The 19633-nt window shown below is 41.5% G+C and overlaps 2 protein-coding genes across 4 annotated transcripts in view; one reads left to right on the top strand and one right to left on the bottom strand.

The window, feature by feature from the left end:
* Qin (tudor domain-containing protein qin) overlaps positions 1–19633 on the top strand; it is a 408690-nt gene that overhangs the window by 216745 nt on the left and 172312 nt on the right. The gene's annotated exons all lie outside the window — the stretch shown is intronic.
* The window catches only part of LOC144470282 (uncharacterized), a 28072-nt gene continuing 16484 nt past the window's right edge, over positions 8046–19633 (bottom strand). The window contains exon 3 of the mRNA XM_078181249.1: positions 8046–8392. Within this exon, the coding sequence (XP_078037375.1) occupies positions 8046–8392 (347 nt within the window). The remainder of the gene's footprint in view (positions 8393–19633) is intronic.

Below are 19633 nucleotides of genomic sequence, written 5' to 3'. Positions count from 1 at the left end.
GCATGCGGGAAGTCGACATCTGACCCATCATCAGTTCGCGTCGCAACAATGCGAACGCGGGGCCAGAGGTAAACGGAAGCTCGACGGGCTGGAATCCGTGGAAAGAAACGGAATAAGAGGGGTATAAGGGGCGAGGGTAAAAATGCTGGACGAGATTGGATCCCTGAAAGTCGTTCGTGCGAGCTCCAGCTGATTACCAGTTTCGTTGATGGATTCTTAGAGCAACCCTCTCGCTGCAGCTCCTTTCTGCTTCGTTCGGCCGGCCGTTTCGCCGATCCGCATCCCACCGGTTGTCGCAATCGTTCCTCGCGTGTTCCTAACTCGAACCCCGGGCTTTATGCTCGGTTTTATGATAAACGATTTCCTTGTGTCTGGATGCATTAGACCGATTTACCTGCCGGATAAGCTGGCTCCGATGATTCGATGGCTGCCCCACGCACCTGGGACCAGACCCGGAAAATCCTTTTTTCACCTGACACGATGTTCAGCAAAGGCACTGCCATTACTACCAATTGATTAATAATTAATTATATAATCTCGCTTTTGGATTTCTGAAAATATGGTCGTGTACTATAACGATGCAACAAGAAATCAATGTGTTCACACGATGTATTAACATTGGCTCGAGTTTCCTTTTTCTTCGTCAACAAGAAACGAATGTAAGAACAAAGCTGTCTGAATCGGCTGAAACTGATGAATTTCAAACGCGTAAAGAAGCGTGAAGCAATGAATTTGAAGCAATTACCGAATAGCGATCCGCTGAAAATAGATTTTCAGTTTTTCTCCACGTCGTCGTAAGCTAAGCAATAGCTGTTCGACCGGCGACATTTTGATTAGCGCGTACGATATTTCTGTTGTTAATTATGGTAGAAGTTTGGGGTCCGGGCTGAAGGTCTGCACGGAATAATTCGACGAACCCGATTGAATTATGCTCGGACTTGTTATTTTTTGTCCTAATTGAAAAGTCATTTCCATGCGTTTGACGTCGCAACAAAATCGTCGTCGTGCGGCGCGCCGTATTAAATTTTTATTGTGCCGCGCGGCATAACGAGTCCCCCTATCCGGAAAGTTACTTCGATACTATTTTTTGATACAACCGGTCGCGAAGTTAATCAGAATTTTATGCACGCCGCCGGATAATTACAGCACTCAGCCCCGAAAGAGTTTTAGAACTAATTGCATCACGCGCATGACTGAATTATATACCGGCGGAATATTTTATTATTAATTTTGCGGCCTCTAGTTAGCGCGTCCTTTGAATTAAGGACAATTAAAGCGTAAGCTTGCAATTTTATTTATTCATTTGTTGCTCATCGTTTCGTTCCCCCCCTCCTGGTTTTTCTCTTCCTGTTTCTTTCTTCTCCCCCCCTTTTTTTTTCTCCCGTTTTATTATGTGAGCGGCTGCATGGAAGAATTTCACCTGTCGGTCCCGATCCTTTATGAGGAAAAGACAGAGCCGGCCGAGAAATAAATTTCATCGTTCGAAGGAGACAGATTTCACGGGCTTAATGGAAAGGCCGCCGCCGCCCCCGTTTTTTTCGGGCTGACGCGCACCCAGCGCTTCTCGAATCCGGCAATTTTCAACAAAAGCAACTTTTAATTATTCCACGGTTCTCTTTCGCGAACCGTTTCCTCATTGGCGAGCGGCAACTAAAGGGCGATGTCTCTGATTAAAGTCACATTCTCGCGGGACTTTTCGAAAACTAATTTACTTTGATTTCGCCCAAATCTCCGCCCGCCCGCCCGTATCCATTAAATTCGAATCCTGTGGACGAACTTCGCCGTTTCGTTAGCGGAAATGCGACAAGGCCTCTTGCATTTTATGAAAATACTAAAAATCATCCCACCCCGGTGACTTAATTCTATGAACTCGCACGATTTAGCGGGGAACGAAATTTCGTCTGAACATGTACGCGGTATCGTTGGTATCTATACAATAACGCAAAATATGAATTTACGTCATTGTTGTATTTGAAAAGATTAATATGTGTCGGCATATATGTCTTCTAAAACGTCGACGTACGAAACAGTATTGGGCTATTATAAAAAGGTCAATGCGCAGTGATTAAACCATTAATGTAACGTTGATGTTGTTTTAAAGCGACATTAGTGTTTTCATAAATCAATGGACATTAACCCTTTGGCTACGGCAGACTTTGAAACGTGCCGGTCATAGCACACGGGTAGGAATTCGTTTACAATGTCCGCCTGGAACGGCAAAATTTTCGGCAGAGATGCGTTTTTGTGTAAATATATATTTTTGTGTAAAAATATATTTCAACAATTAAGAAACTGTATTTCACTGTATTAAAACAATATTATTTATTTCTTTGTGTTACGGGCCGAATTGCTCTTATAAATATTAAAAATTTATAGTTAAGTGTGTATAGCTATTTTTTGTGTTGAGCGCTTATATGCGCTCTCCGCAAGCAAAATTTCTGAGCGCGTATTCGCGTCCACAGTAGCCAAGGGGTTAATATTCATATTCCTTTTTATCTAATGAACAACACCATTGCAACACGATGCATCTCTAAATCAGTTTACAACAAGATTTCCTAAAACAATGTACAGCAGCATTGATAATTTTCTATAACAATACATGACAGCATCGATGTGCACCAAAAACTATTCACGTTTGTTCTTAACCCTTTCAGTGCCGGAGGCCGATATATCGGTCCGCGCTGCACTGGCGAAAACTGCCTTATACTTATACCTTTGTTATTTATGAAATTTCCAATGAATATAGAAAAATTGGTGTCACTGTTTCATTCTCAATTTCGTCCTTAATACACTTCTTTTTGAATTACGTAAATATTGCTTTTCGTTTCGTTTTTATCAGCCTTTTTTCAAACCCTAATAAAACCGTGAAATTTGGCTTTTTCGCCCGGCACTAAGAGGGTTAAAGCAACGCGTACCAATATTAGTATTTCTAGAAAACAATGCGCATTAATTTATTTTTAAAATATACAACCCGGATGTTTGTCTGAAATAATGAACCCTAAATGCCAATGTACAATAATGCTACTTTGAAACGTCGCCACGAGGAAGTGGCGAAGTCCATTGGTTTTTAAACAGAGGCCAGATAACGAAGCGCGTCTCGTTGAGCTGTTTCGAGAATAGAGTCGTTTGTTTCGGAAAATCCGTCGGCGTGGAACCGTTCTTGAAACGCGGAGAGCCCGGATCGGTCGCAGACACAACAACAAGTAACGGCGTCGCCCGCGGAAGAATCGATGAAAAGAGAAATTGGTAACGCCACGATCGTTTCCAAGCGACAGCGCGGGGGGGCACACAATATGTATCCGCGATCGAACGACACACGCCATTACTAATTGCCGGCAAAACTGTCGTTGTCGTATTTCGTTTGGCTCGTCGTGCGTGTACAATCGCATTAGCGGATATCGATTCTTGAAAGCATTGACTTTTGGCCGAACGCTATTTCAGAATCCATTTTTATGGTAAATTTTATCCGCACACGGTCCGACAAGTGCGTCGACATTAAGTTTTGCATAGCTGCGCGTTTTCGGCGTCGTTTATTATTGCGTTTCATAGTCTTTTTTGCAGTGCCGATCTCACTGTGCGCATTTCGAAGTTGCAGCGTACATTCCAAAAATGGAAAATAAATTCTGCCATGTTTTTATTTTTGCACGCCTCGTTAACGGAAAATATTCAGATTTAACAGAACCGTTAGTTTTCAAAATCATAAAATTTTGCAGAATGTTCTGCGATCCAATTTGTTTAGTAAATCAATCGCTTTGATTTGTAGAACTTTTACTCAGATAGATAAAAACGTCCGCAGCGTTCGTTCAGAAAATTATAGTTGACGTATGCTTTTTATCACGTATATCTTATTCAAAAGCAATACTAAACGTTATCAAACGCTTACTGTAAAGCATTTCGATGTTGCACAGTATCAGACCTCGATAAAAAAAATACAATTTCGTTGCTCGCATCGATTGCTCCGATTGGTTAAAAAAGTTGCATATAAAAGTAATGTAACCGATGTATCTTTCAAAGCCACGAGCGCATAAAGTTGTGCGACACACCCGCGCGAACAAGTAACGTTTTGCTGTCTGACACGTTCGTAATTTCGATACGCGGCGCATAGACGAAAACGTTGTCGCCGATTCGGTTGTAAATCGGTGTGAACGTTATTGCATCGTACGTGTGAACCGAGCATAATAATTCCCCCTCGTCCGAGCCGGGACTGGAGATATTAAAAATTAAACATGGATTTTCCAGTGTTTCTGTTTGAATTTAAAATTAAGCGGTGCATTTCCGAGTCATCGTAAGTCATCTAATTTTGGTCGGCGCACCGGTCTCGTTTCCTGTTTATAATTCACTTTTCGCGGGGGCCGCGTGGAGGGGTGGAGGGAGGGGGGCCGGGGCGGTATGTCGATTTGTTTGCCGCGGCACAACAATTTCCCCGGTTTCATTATTGCACGTATAATCGCGATCGTTCCACGTGTAATCGCAATTGTTGCACGTATGACCGATCGTCAATTGGTTCGTTGCTAACTGAAGCGTCAGGCCTTCAGGCGAGCGCGAAGCAATTACGCAATGCCCGAGCGATTGTAAGACATAAGCTGATCAAATGGTTGCGTGCATCCTGAACGGTGCTCGCTGCTAAAGCGAACGGTAACGAAAATGAAGTCCTTTGGATCGAGTGTTAAACGAGAAACGCTTCGGCGGCCGCCGAATTTCGGATACTATTTTAGACACCGATACTTAAATTAGGAGAGCCTGTTATTAATACACCGGTGGTCGATGTCGCGCGCGCGCGCGCCACTTTACTCTTTCCCCGGCAAGCAACGTTACGCGTTACGTCGATCGTCGGTTATTACTATTAATCCTTTGCACTCGAAGCCGTTTTAACTGTAAATCTGAAGTAATTTCACTGGCGTACAGTATTACCATTTTAAGTAACAAAATGCCTTTTATATATACCATATTAACTCTTGTGATTCGTACCAAAACTTTCATTTTCAACAATTTATCCAAAATTAAACTTTGTTGCTGTAAAAATTATTTTAGTAGGTGACGGAACAATTTTAGTGGTGCCTGAGAGCAATGCCTTCAACTCGAAGGTTGAATTTTATCATTATTGTTATAGCCTACTCCATTACTTTAGTTCTATTAGGTCGAGTCATAAATAATGTTCAATTTTCCCATTTAGTCATTGCGAGCGACTGGAACAGGAGCTTTTGCTTTTACTAAATAGATAAGGTTTCAAGATGAATAAAATAAAAAATTAATTTTAAAAATGTCTGACAAAAACGGTTATTATTTATATCTCGACCTAACAATTAAATTTATTCTCCTTATTATTATTATTATCGTTACTGTTATTTTGTAAATCGTAACCCATCATTATTAAATGGCGTCACTGTTACGATTATCACTTATTATTCTTAAGGTTATATCGTATATCAACGTCATTCCATTATTTTACATGGTAAATACGTAAAGAGCGTCTGGTCTTTTTTCAAAATAGAATCGTATATTTTTTAATGCATTCTTCGCTCAGCTCGACATTTTCTATAATATAGTATGGACATACGTTTAACAATACAAGTAATAATAACGTAAACGAAATATCGAAACCATACGAGGCACTCTGGATATAAATTTTAAAGATTCGCGATAAAATTTGTGTGTCACAGACCTCCGTTCCTATTAAATGATTAAACTTAAAGAAATCCTTGAAATTAGGTTTCTACAATTACAAATAAGTAGACTTAATTTAGCCGTGACGTGTTTCGAATGAGATTTATTTCGTTTGACGCGTTCTAGTAATCGATATTACTGGAACAAAATTGTATTAGCCTAAAGGAATGCAAGTTAGATTGTTACATGTAAAAGTCGTGTCAACGCGATACGTTTAGTTTTTAGTTTCTAAAATATATCGTGGGATTCGTCATAATGTACATTTGTTCTTTCGTTAAAAACGAAAGATGTAAACGGTAAAATTATTTTACGAAGAGAGTTGCAGAATTGCAAGTCAGGGGTTATTTTCTTTCCAGACGAATGTCCTATACTCTACAAGCGAAATCTGGCAAATAATGTTATAATATCGAGTTTTCTGCCTTGCAGCGTGCAAATCTTCCGTCGAATCACTTTAAACCTAAATTCGTTAAAGTTTAATTTATGGCTCGCACTGTTCGTCGTATTATACAATGAAGCATTATTTTCAGATGCGGAAGCACACATCCGGTCCAAAATATTTCAGTTAACATTAAAATCGTCTAAGCCAACAATGTTGTCATAAAATAGAACGTGTCCCGGTGGTTTCGTCTATGTTCCGATCAATTAACAAGACACTCTCGTTTCAAGATAACACGCGTCGCAATCTGTCAAACCGGGGTAATATTACATTGAATACAAGCAAAGTTGTTATCGGAGAACACTCTTCGCCGCTACGATTTATACGGAACCATACATTTACAACAGTCGATTGCAACGTCATTCCATTTTCGCATACTACAAGCTAGCAACTTCAAACAACACATAAGTCCGGCTAAGATTTCTCTAAACACAAAGCAACGGTCACAACTCTTTTCATTAATCCATCGCATCATTCACTCAACGGTAATCATTTCTGGACGAGTCGGCGCAGTACCGAATCATGCGAGACCTTGTGCTACGTGGCAACGCGAAAGCTTCGTTTCGCAATAAAACTATAGTTTGTGATAAAGGAAATAGAACCGTCGAAGATTTGCCGAATCACAAGAATTAGAAGAAAAGGTAGACGAACTATAGCCCTTAGCGATCCTATGTCGAACTCCAATGTACCATCGTACTTGGCTAAAAATTAATCAATATGCAATGTGATTTAACTGGAACGATAATGACGAATAGAAAACCTTTCATAAGGATATCACGAAAATGAAGGTTTCGACAAAATTCAAAATGAATAGTATCAAGGAGATAGGCTCGCGAAATCTGCGCGGACCGCAAAGGGATAAAATCCAAGTGACTGTGAGAATTGTTCCTACTCGAGTCAGTAGTTAGTGTGCGCATCAAATTTATTTAAAACTCGCTCTCAAGTAAAAGCGCATCGCGAGACTCGCTCTAGAGCGGTTCTCAAGCGTGTACACAGCCCAAGTACTACTCTAGAGTTGCTCTAAAATGGCGAGAATTGCGAAGTCAGGCTCCGCGTGGTGGATACTTCGCAAGTAGCTTTCACGCGACCGCGCGGCATAAAGTCGCCAGAAGCTCGTCAGGTGGTCGTCGGATACTTAGAGGGAATACATTGTCTCGTCGTAGTTCCTTCGAACCAGCGTGTTCGCAGTGGTCATCCGTGACGCGTCGATTCCGCAGCGTCCCTATTACTATATAGTCGATCGATCAAAACGGTTTCTTTCTTCGAATACCGTACAGGTGCGAGAGTGTTACCTGGGTCTGGCAGCCTGGGCTACTTCGGCTCGACCAGCAGCGCTTATTTTCGCGCAGCGAGGAGAGAACGAGGCCGTAAGGTAGGAAAACTGACTTCTCCCCGTCCCGAACGCGATCTCATCAACGATTAAGAGCCGCGCCGAGGGTGCAGCAGGTTTTCCACGTGAAACCACCTCGAAGGGAGCTAAAATTCCAGTCGAATGTCTTATTCCCTCTTCTCCGACTCTTTTTACGCCGAGTCTCTTCCTCCTCGTCTCCATTCTTCCGCGCAGTGAAACACGCTCTGTCGAGCCTCTCTGCACCAGGATTCCCCTCTCCTCGAACGATCATCCTACGACCGGTCTCGCGCGATTAATTCTCGTCCCCGCATCCTCTATTCTTGTTCCCCGCAAACCGATCGAATTTGCCAGGACCAACAACGGGAAGCGACCGTTCGCGCTTTTATTAGGCGGATTGGTCCCTTTTTCCCTCGGATGGTTTGCCTCTATCGTTTCGATCCGGCGGTTTGTACGCAGCTTTATTCCAGACCTTGACCAAGCAACCAGGACGACGGGGACCGTCGTCTACGGTTTTCTAGAAGCGTGTGTCGAGCGGATCGCTCGATGTTTACGGAACGGCGTCGGCGGCCAAAAGTGTCGCGGGATCCGGAACGGTCATTTTCGCCTGACGAAGATGTTCTCGAGCAACTCCTTGGTGATCAGACGGTGGGGTCGCGTCGGACTCTCCGTCGGCCTGCCGTAAAGCCGGCTGTTGATGGCGTACAGCTTAGGACTCAGCTCGCATCTCACGTTGAACCACCAGTCGCAGACGAACACCGCCTGGCTGAACTGCGTGCCGTTCGGGCACAAAAAGGTTGCTTGACGGCCGTCTATGTCGCAGTAGTGCCACGCCTGGCATCGCGTCTCCACGTCGGCGAAGAAGCCCGGGTACGCTTGATCGTCGCAGTAAAAGTTCGTGTAGGGTACCTTGCCGAGCACCGGGTAGTCCGTACCTGGCCGACCTGCGAATTTAAGAGAAACGTTTTCGTTAGACTCGCTCTCTCTCTCTCTCACACACACACGGCAAACCGAGCGCATGCGAAACGTCTCCACGGACAAATTTTCGGTGACACCGCCAGGGACTTGGATATACATTTAATGAGGACGCGTTCATGGAAATTTTTCTTCGTCGGGTGTAAGGAAGAAGCTAGGCTAGGAATTTGTCCCGTTTATTTTGCGTAAACGATGTATTATAAAATACAAATTCAACAGATAAGTTGAATGCAAAAATTAATCAAATGGATGGTTTGTTTATTTAGCACCGGACATGTTTAAGTTGCGAAGGCATGCGATGGTTTATTTTGTCTCTTCTGATCGTTATTGTTTCTATTGAATTGACTCGTGTTAGTTACCTGAAATATCTCAAACAGAAAGGACGTAATTTTTATTCCTTTCTTTAATTAATAAAAGTTCTAGTTAAAGTTCTCATAGTGTGAAATAATTCCCAAAATCAATTTATAATTCTAATAGATATGATTAGAATATTTTTTTTTAGAAAAGCTGATGTAAATTTATGGTATCTTTGTCATGTCCAAGATTAGTGTTAATAGGTAAATTATCTACGATCTTCTATCGAAGAAGTATTTGCAATTTTCCGTGTTAACCCCTTGCACTATGATAACGAATCGGACTCATGATAAATATTTTATGCATGATCTACTGCATATGAATATTACTAATTTATTTCAAATCGAAGTCATCATATGATATACCGAAAGTCATCATTCGAAACATATCCAATGTTTATCGGAACCCAGATAAGGCTGTATTAACCCTTTGCACTCGAGTGGTGACTCCAGGGCACCGTGAAAAATTGTTCTATGCCTGAAAATAATTTGTAAATTATCATAGTTATCAGCGTTTAAGAAACTATTAAAAGCGCAACTACTGCGCGGGTCACATGACTCCATTTCATATGAATAAAAAGCGGTAAGTCATATAAAATAGAAATACTATAGATCAGAGAAACTATATTGGGATTCGAGGTAAAATAGCTTCGAGTGCAAAGGGTTAAAAAAGTAGAGGCAGCTATATTCGATCGAAGCAATGGAAACAGCGATCGATCGTGATCATTAATAATATTCTCAGAATTTACGAAGTCATTTTAGTAAAATAGAGCGAACGTTGAAACTCGAATATGCTGTTGGAGAAAACTTAAAAGGAGGATCAAACGATTGAAACGAGAAAAAGGAATCGTGGGATACGATTTAAGAAAGTGCGAACACTCGATGGGAAGAAAATTGCAAAATAAACCGTGGCTGAGTGTACTTAAAACTTATAATTTACAGAATATGAAATACTTGTGAAGAAAACATGGCTATGTGTTACAACGCGTTTCAGGAAACGCGGTTGGTCACATGCGTTTGATAGATTTCAACGGCAACGCGCAATTGTTATTTCGTCCCGATATGGAGACGTTGAATATGGAACACGGATACGTGGTACGAAAGCGGTGTTCCATAATAGGGACATGCTTGCATTTGACCATTTTACTCCTGCCATTTTGAAGTCGTATTAAATAAATGTCGAATGTTTATTCGAGAAGCGTATCGTTGCAATAATTTCTCATAATTATGTTATAATTGGAGTAATGACCAATCAGTCCAGGAACACCTAAGTCACGCGACGTTTAAGTGCAGGGCATAGTTATAGAGTTGGCAGGCGAACGTCGATACCTGACGGGGTGCCTGCTTTGTACAGGTAATACAGGTGTCAGGCGAGTCGAGCACGTACGGTGCATCTCGCCCCTTGGCACTTCCACCGATTAATCGAGGATACATCAAACCGGGCGCAGTCTACGGATGGAGCTTTGCTCACGTTCCAGTCTATCCGCTCACGGAAATCATGCAGCCAGAAGCGGATCGGTCCTGGCTAGGGATCATCGCAAGGATACTACCTCCCTCCTTGTCTTCGGAAACTATTACCGGAATCGTCCTATATCCTGTTATGTCGTTCAACGTGATTTCCGCTCGAAATCCAGATTCTGAAACCCTGCTCGTCTGAATAATAGCTATCGCCGTTTAGCAACCTCGTCGAAAAGATTCCGCTAAACCCCTGCTAACCCGTTTCACTAGAACAACAACTATTTATATCGGATCCGTGTTGAAGGTTTCGTGTATACGATCCATTGAACACGAATGTTATTCATTTTTCGAAATCGAAACAGAATGATTATTATTAAAATCAGGAAATTAGAATAAATGACTTCTGACGAAGGTTTCTATTAATGACTTGTTAAATATAAATGTTTCGTTCCATCCAGTTGAAATGAATTTTTGTCCTAGTGTCATCGATATTTCTATAGTTAAATGTAAGGTTCGCAATAATCATCTGTTTCTTTTAAGAAATTATTCTAATCGAAAACGTTCTGAGCACGGTCACCGTGAAGATAATGATACAGCAAGGGGTTAAGGACAAAAAATATAATAAAGTAATATGTTATTTTTTAAATATTATTAATATATTATTCTTATATGCATTATTCATTATGTACCACAGTTTCAAAAACGTGTTGTAGATGCTTTTTTATATTCGCAAGGCACGTAAATCAAAATTTAAAACGTGTCAAATAGTTTGTTTCAAGATTTTTGGTTGATTCTTACATTAATAATAACTTACACATAAATTGCAAAAATATCTCTCAAATTACTTTTACATTGGATTACCAAAGTAAAGTGCATTGAAAACGACTACAATATGTATCTATGTAATATAATATGATACACCTTCTCGTACCGTTCGTGTTTTACAATAATTATTCATGAACGGAATAAAATTTAATGTAATTTTGGTGGCTCTGAATTTATCTACGAGAATATAAATCTGCATTAATATTTGCAATCCAATTATGGTTGAATGTTTATTCCGACTTTAATGGGAATTCAACATTCATAATGCCGGAGTGCAAGGTAATTCCCTTGAATAATAATGATAATAAATATGACCGTGAAAAAGTAACGCTGTGCAAATACTTATCAAGGGAGGACCTTGCAATTTTTCCAATCATCTTTCATAAACTATCGACGAACGCAATCATGTCGAGGACGTTGACTTATTTTCATCGGGCACACACTGGATTACCTTCGCGAAAATCTTTCGGCATATCCGAGGTCGACCTTGGGAACGAAACGTATTGGATAATTATCCCAGAAACTCATCAATGTCGTACACTGCCGTCAAAAAATATAACTCTTGAAATATCTTGCAGATATTATCCAGGTAATTGATATAAAATTTCATTCATTTTGTCACCTCAAAATCGAATAGAAGCGAACCTGAGAGTTAAAGAAGGAGTTAAAGAAGATTTTTATCCATACTTTGCACATTAGCTGTAACAAAAATTACAGTATCATGAATAACATACGGCATGATTGGCTTATAAATGAACTTAACCAAAAGAGAAACAAAAGAAAAAAGATTCAATGTTTTATTTGTAGAAAAGCCAATTCTGAACAATTTTGTATAGCGATTCCGCGGTCAATATAATTGCTGCTATCTATTGTTTATTTATGAGGATAAAAAAATGTATTCGCATCGTGTATCTGATTTTCAAAGAAGAGTGAACTTGCACCGATTGACTTCTAAACGGTGCAATTGTAGCTAAGTTACACGGAATAGATTAGTGGAATGTAACGTAACAATGGCATCGAGAAACGACGCGATTTATGGGATGATCTAATACAGAGTAGAGTGGAGATGAAAGCTTACGTTCGATTTCTGGAACCAATAGCAATGAGAGGTCAAGGTTTCGTCGGCGAACCGTGCAACCAGAAATAACACTCTGTAGAAAGGTATCGGTGTTCACGGGGCCCCGAGTCTAGCTCCATGATTTCTGCTTAACGATTGCGTTAACCGGGATAACTTGGTAATTATTAGGGTGTCGCATAAGTTTCTTCCCTTTTTTTGATGCGAAATGAATACACGACATTTGTTCTTTAAGGTGGATTTATTATGTCATATATGAACCGTTCTGTTCTATAACCTTCTTCCATCTCTCAGGAAGCCTCATTATACCCTCTTTTCAAAATTGTTGAAGCTTATTTGCAAAATATTCATCTAGGTGCGTTTTTATTTCGCTTATGAATTTGAAAGATTTACCACGGAGAGAATTTTTTAAGGAAAGGGACAAGTGATAATCGGATGGAGCTAGGTCTGGGGAGCTAGGAGGATGAGGTAAAACGTTCAATCAAACTGTAATAATTTTTGCCTTACGGCCAACGCAACATGCGGTCTTGCGTTGTCGCGATGGATAACGACACCTCATCGGTTCGCCAATTCTGGCTGTTTTTCTGCTATGGCGGCTTTTTAATTGATCCAGTTGATTGCAATATTTGTCAGCATTGATCGTATTATCTTGAGGAACGAGCTCGTAGTACACTACACCTTTCCAGTTCCACCAAATGCACAAAAGAACCTTATTTGGATGAAGTCCAGGCTTCGCAACAGTTGAAGGTCTATTTTCTTTAGACCAAGTGCGTTTTCGATGCACATTTTGGTATAAAATCCAAGTCTCGTCTCCAGTGACAAGCCTCTTTAAGAAAGGATCCCTTTCATGTCGCTAAAGAAGCAAATCGCACGTAAAGACGCGGTTCATAAGGCCGGTCTCCGTCAATAGGTGTGGAACCCAAACTTCATATCGATTCGCATATCCCATCTTGGTTAAATGATTATGTACCGTTGTCTTGGGAATATTAGTGGCATCCACTATCTCACGCACACTATATTGCGGATTTTCAGTGAGCACAGTCTTGATAATGTCCGTATTCGTCGTTGTTGGGCGGCCGCTGCGGTCTTCATCTTTCAACTCGAAATTGCCAGCTCTAAATTTTTTAAACCAATTGCAGATGGTCCTAATAGTCGTAGTACCACTCCCATAAACGGTGCAAATCTCGTCTGCAGTGTCCTTTGCACTATTGCCTTTTTTAAAGCAATGAAGCATAACATGTCGCAAATGCTTCTTTTGGCTCTCCATATTGAACGGTGCAGAACAAATTTTAAAAGAGACTTTGTCACCAACGAATCGTACTTTGAAAGAGCTCTGGGACGACGAAAACCGATGCCATAAACGGCTAAGAGTTAAGCCTGCATGTTTATATAAATACAGCCACTTAGAGTCACTCGTAGCGTGGCGCGGAAGAAACTTATAGGACAACCTAATACATGTCTCTTTTCCAAAGGGTTAACCAGGTTGTGGGTGGTCAATAGGGTTGGGTGGTGGGGTAGGCGGGCTAACATGTTGGCGCCGCGGATTTACGACGGCTTGCCCGTAAATACGAGCGTAAAAAGTTCGCCGGCACGACGAGGAACTTTGTTCCGTCGTAAAAATGTTCCCGTATTTTGCACGACTGCTCGTCATCCGCTTCGGTTGCGTGCGAAATTTCATTTCGAACCGTCCGACCGTACTACGAAATTAGACGAACGACGGCATTCTCCATGAAGACATTCCTCCTTGCACTTTTATAGAAACGGCATCGTTGCTCGGTCGCCTCTTCCAGCGACGTTCTCTCTTCAACTGTTCTTCGTTTTTCTTTCTTTCTTTCTTTCTTTTTTTTTTATCTCTTTGCTTCGTCCTCGCACGGATGTGTCTTTTTGAGTTATTGTCACGGCTTCGCCGGGAACTGTACCTACCGAATTTCGGTTTCATCTTTTATACGGACTGTCTCGCCGCAGTAGGGTCAGCGTATTTTAGGGAAGGTGGTTCGATGCATTTACAGAAGAAATTCCGGTTGTTTATGTTAGTCGGAGAGATCCAGTTTTCCTTCTGCTTTTTGCTTTCATAAATTTGCGACTGTAAGAACGTCGCGTGCCGTAGTTTCAAAAATTTAAGTTTACAAGTAGCCCGTGGCAGAGAAGGATGGTATGTAGTCGTTAGAAAATTGTCGAAATGAAAATTCTGAAAATAAATTTGAGAAGCTCACAAAATTAGGCAACGTGGAACGCTACTAACCGAAGCATATTGGGCTCGAGACGCATTTATGTGCTTAATTCGGGTCGTGCTACGGCATACTGCTAGACCGTCCAAAATCAAAATTTTTCGGGAGTCAAGTGTCTTGGACCTTTTCGAATATAGAAAAGGACAGCAAATAAAGAATAGACAACGTAATGTGTTACGTTGTTATTTTCTTCAACTTTTCTTAATGTGACTTTTGTCAATGCAATTGTGCAGCTTTTCTAATTAAAATCAAATCAGAAACGGTATAATTTTTGTAAGATTACGAATATAATATAATACGTGCGATGACGACCAAGACCATATTGCTCACCCGGAATCGTATTTTAGGCCGCTGTGCCAGCGTGCGTGCGCGCGAGTAACGACGTAGTAAATGACGCAAGCGGGACAAAGTTGTCCCGATCTGTTCGATTTTTGAGAAGGAAATCGCGCAGCATGCCGGCAACCGGATTTATCCGTGGAGCGGGTAGAGACACCGCACGCGAGAAAGAAACAAACAGTTCTCCGACATTCTCGAGTCCCAGAGGCCTGGGAATTAATAAGGAGACCCGGCGCACGCGAGTCAAAGCGTATTCTCCTTCCGATGTCAGCTCTCTCTCTGTCTTTCTGTTTGTCCGTTGTCTCGCTCTCTCCCACCTCGCGCAAATTCCTCCTAACGAGTCCCGGCAATAATAGATACCTTTCCTTCTTTTGATCGGCCTTCTAGTGCCTCGCCCCCTATCGTCGCGGACAATTATATGAGCCCCGATGCAAATACACGAGAGCTACTTGCCTCTTCAACTCTTTTTCTCTTCCTCTTTTTCTCCTCCTATCCCACCGGCTTTCTTGTTCCACTTTTTCTCCCTGACTTCTGATGCACTCGAAGGGAAAGCTTCTTGCCGCGACATCTTTACCGGGATCAGTGCCGTCGATACACGCGTGTATGCGTTCGGCTGTTATGCGCCTACGAATAATGTCCCCTGTTGCCGCAGCCATCCATTAACGAATATACGCCGAAGGATTTCATCGACTCGCGACTTTCCTCGTAATAATGGGACATCAATCGTGCCGCTGCAAAGACTCTCGTCGATTCTCTCTGATTCGTTTCTAATGTTTTTAAGATCGTTTTGTCGCATTCGAACAGAACGGAACAAGACCTTATTCCCGCGGTCGTCGTTCGACGACCTATCGCTGCGACACGAGACACACGATCTCTTTTGAATATCGTTGGTTTTTCATATTTCCTCCGCTTGTTACTGCCAGGGTGATCGAAAAGCAACGTTCGTATTTCTGATGGCGGATGCGAATGGTTTATTCAAGAGTGTGGAGCTTTGATCATTCTGGCTACTCGCGGTATTATAAATGTGACAATAGTACACTCGGTTGTGTAGTGCCACATTGAATCTTTACTGGTTTGAACAGTAAATTGTGCCCCAAAGTCGGCTGACATAATCAAGGTGCTGTTAATTATTTTCTACTACCGTTTTTTATATTTGAAGCTTTTGTGCAAGTTTTCGTGTTCTGTAACGGCACACGTTGTATTGCCGGAATTTATTTCCGGCAACGGTCGCCCTCAACCTTTCGCGGATGTTCGCTTGTTCATCGAACAGGTTTAGTCATCTCGCGATCGTTTTCGCCACGTCTGGATCATTCAATTCGTCAAGAGTAGAGCTCGGCTCTGTTTCGTTCATTGTTCACTTTGAAAGAAATGCGGACGAAAACAATATTTAGGCTGTTGCCCGTGGACCGTCACATCCTAGACGCGTCACAGACGTGACATCGTCCGCTGTGCATTTTCGTGCAGCGATAAATGTAAAAACAAAGGACGACCGTCCACGAAGCGACAGCATCACGTTGTCGTCGCAAACTGTATTTGTCGTGACACCCAACGTGCGTCTCGTCACTTGCCATTTTTTTTTCAACTAACGAAAATTGCTCCACGTTAGGACGTCGATCCTCTATAATTATATTCGACGCGGAAACGAAAGAAGAAAATATTGGTTGCACCATCGCGTTGCTCAAAATATTAACCGTTCGCGGTCGGAGCCATTTTAACTTGAGATCCAAAATATTTTTCCAAACTTATAGCGTGACCATTTTGAGTAACCCGGTGCGTTTTGCACGTTATAGAATTGATATTTGCGACTCTTGCAATAGTTAACAGGCTCTTAACAATTTGTTTGTATGCAAGTAAACTTGATAAAAATGAGTTTGACATGTGGCATGATAATTTTCAGCGGCGCTTTAGAGCTGCCATCCGACCGCAAAGGGATAACTATATAAAGTGTTTGCGGCTGCGAGTGAATTACGACAAGATGATAAACTTCAAGCATTTTATAGAATGCGAACTACTTTTCAAAAATGCTCTGCCATAACAATGAAGTTGCTGCTCGTACAACGATCAGATTAATAAATAACATTTACCGGGCCATTTTATTTCTCTCGAGACTTCGCTCCAAGCGTTCTCACTTACATCTTTGCGAGCATAGTCGGATATCTTTGGACGATTTATACGAACGAAATTGCTTCGCTCGTTTTTGTGATTTCAGTTATGAGGGATGAGATACGACCAGCGACATTAACCTCTTAGGCACGGCTGGATTTTGCGCAAACAAAGTTTTTCATAACTAAATTACCATTTTTCTTAATATATATTGTTTTCGTATATATAGTATTAATTACATATATTCTATTTTTAGTGTATTGTACATACACACTTTCAGTTTAATCGTTTACTTTAATAATTAATAAAACAATTGAATAAAGCATTCGCGAAAGCCATTATAGTGGCGCGTCGTGCCTAAGAGATTAAATATTGTACGCCAAACGTAACAACAAACGAAGATTGATGCAAAAGTGTGTTGCTGTCGTTTCATGGCTAGTCCTCTATTATCTGAATATAGCCTGCTACAAGGACGTGTACTACAAATGACATTGCATCTACGAAGATGATCAGTGATACGAAGATCGTCGTATCGTACATTGGGCGTCGAGATAAATACAGTTCGCGACGACACCGTCGCATCGTCCATTGTTTTCCATTGACCTTTACACGAAAATGTGATGTCTGGACCGAAATTGTAATGTCTAGGCTGAAAGTGTAATGGCTAAATCTCGTCACAAGGAAATTCTGTGGAGCGTTGGAAGTGTTATTTTGCGAGCGGCGAGGCTGGATTCGGCGCGATTGTCTATCCGCAAGATGGCAGGAGATTAATTAGTTACAGGAGATCGCGTCGGCAAGGACGGTTTCGAATGGGAAAGCTTCTTACGGAATTATAACTAACCGATACTCGCTTTTCTCCCCTCGGGTCGTCGTGTCGGTCTAAACAACTTTGCATCAATATGATGCCCTTGTGCCCGCGTAGCCTCTCTCTCCCCTCGCCGTCTCTGCCACCGCGTTACCATTCTCCCCGTAGCTCGTCGTTTCTGCCCCATAGCTATTCGAATCTCATTCGACGAGCAGCATAGTTTCACGTGGCGGATCGCATGGATCTCTCACCCAACCCAGGTATATACGCTTGTTGTTACCGTGAACAGAGACGGAGCTAACAGGCGAGCCATCCGTACCGAGCGACGCGCAACGGAGAGTAAGAGAGAGTAAGAGAGAGTGAGAGAGTAAGAGAGAGAGAGAGAGCGAGAGAGGGACAGAGAGAGAGAGAGAGAGAATGAGACTCTCTATAGAGAGTGGAACGTGCACTTTCCACCGTGGTCGCAAACTCGTCCGTATCGTAGTGACATCCATACGAAATTCGCACCTTCCGCCAGCTTGTCCGACCTGTTTTGTCACAGGAAGAGATTCCGTGTACCCGCATGGAATAAACGTCCTCGATGCCTCCCCCATCTTCCTCTCGCCTGGCCCACCCTTTTCAATCGCATCCTCTACCTCTGTCATGCTCTCCATCCATCTCCATCTCCATCTCTAGCGCTCTCCCTCTCTCTCTCCCTCTCCCTCTCTCTCTCTCTCTCTCTCTCTCTCTCTCTCTCTCTCTCACTCTCTCTCCCTCCACTTGCCAGTCCTCTCTTTCTCGCGCTGCCACGATCCCTCTCGACTCGCACGGCGTCGTCCAGGTAATTATAACTTTGCCATGTTCCGCGTCGACACCGCGAAACGTATCCATCGCGTCGTCTCCTCTTTTCATCCCTTAACCGAGACGCAAGACCTCGCAAGCGCCAGCTCGCTGTTATTATTACGTTCTTTTCGGTCGAAGACTGTGTACCCCGTGATTGTCCGTTCGCTCGGTTATAAGGATGTTTTCTAAGGATGTTTGGCGGCTAGCGAACGAGATTATAAGACTAATGCTCTTCGCGCGATCCCCTGTTTTCTCAGTGGATCTGCTGGCGGACACTGTGTATCCAGAGAGCCAGCTTTTCTCGCTGATCAGGGGGATTAATTGCAACGAAACTGAACCAACGAGGCAACATTTCCAAGCGCGACCGCGATTTTTATGAAATTTTAATATGACGTAGCTTGTTGAAAATTTTTCGCACGTATCTTGTTTTTTATCTAGAATTGTGCACATCCAATGGGTGATAACTGTTGTCATCGTCGAGGCTGCAAACTATATTTGTTTAAGCATCTCTAGAACTATCTATGAAATAATACATTTTTTTTTAAATGCGTGTTTTTGATCGGCAAGTGCAGTGAAATTAAGAAATTCTTCAAAAAATTCCTTACAACAATATTTCAAAAATAAAATTCTGTTTTCGATGTTACTTGCTAATTCTTTTTACATTTTTTTATTATGTGTGATATATTATATACATATATTAATGATATATTATGTATAATATAAATTATCTATTAACATTATATATAATGTTAACACTTTACCGACCGGTCGTGAAAAGTTAGCTTGATGTGAAATTTTCGTTTCTATTTTGATTTGATTTATTAATTAATAAAAAATTTATTTGTTTTTATTAATCGCGAAAGAAATCTAATGTCTAAAAAAATTGTAAAATAATAATAAAAATTGTAAAATAATAATTGTGAAATCATATTGAAGCTTGCGGTAATACAGTATAACACATTTATGTCAATAATAGGTGTCAAATTATTGAATACCATGGCAAACGATTCACAGGCTACCAATCGGGGGTAAAAGTCGATTTATAGGCTATCGATCGGTAAAGTGTTAATAGATAAATAAGTAAATATATATATAATGTTAATAGATAATTTAGTTTCAATCTATTTTTATACATTGTTACTTTGTCGTTCCAACCAATTGCAATTCTCGTAAAAGTTTTACAAGAAAAGTATTGCCCAGTAAAC

The sequence above is a fragment of the Augochlora pura genome, chromosome 1, assembly GCF_028453695.1.
Source record: "Augochlora pura isolate Apur16 chromosome 1, APUR_v2.2.1, whole genome shotgun sequence".
Taxonomy (NCBI): domain Eukaryota; kingdom Metazoa; phylum Arthropoda; class Insecta; order Hymenoptera; family Halictidae; genus Augochlora; species Augochlora pura.
The sequence above is the reverse complement of the archived record's forward strand: the minus strand, read 5'-3'. Positions and strand labels throughout refer to the sequence as shown.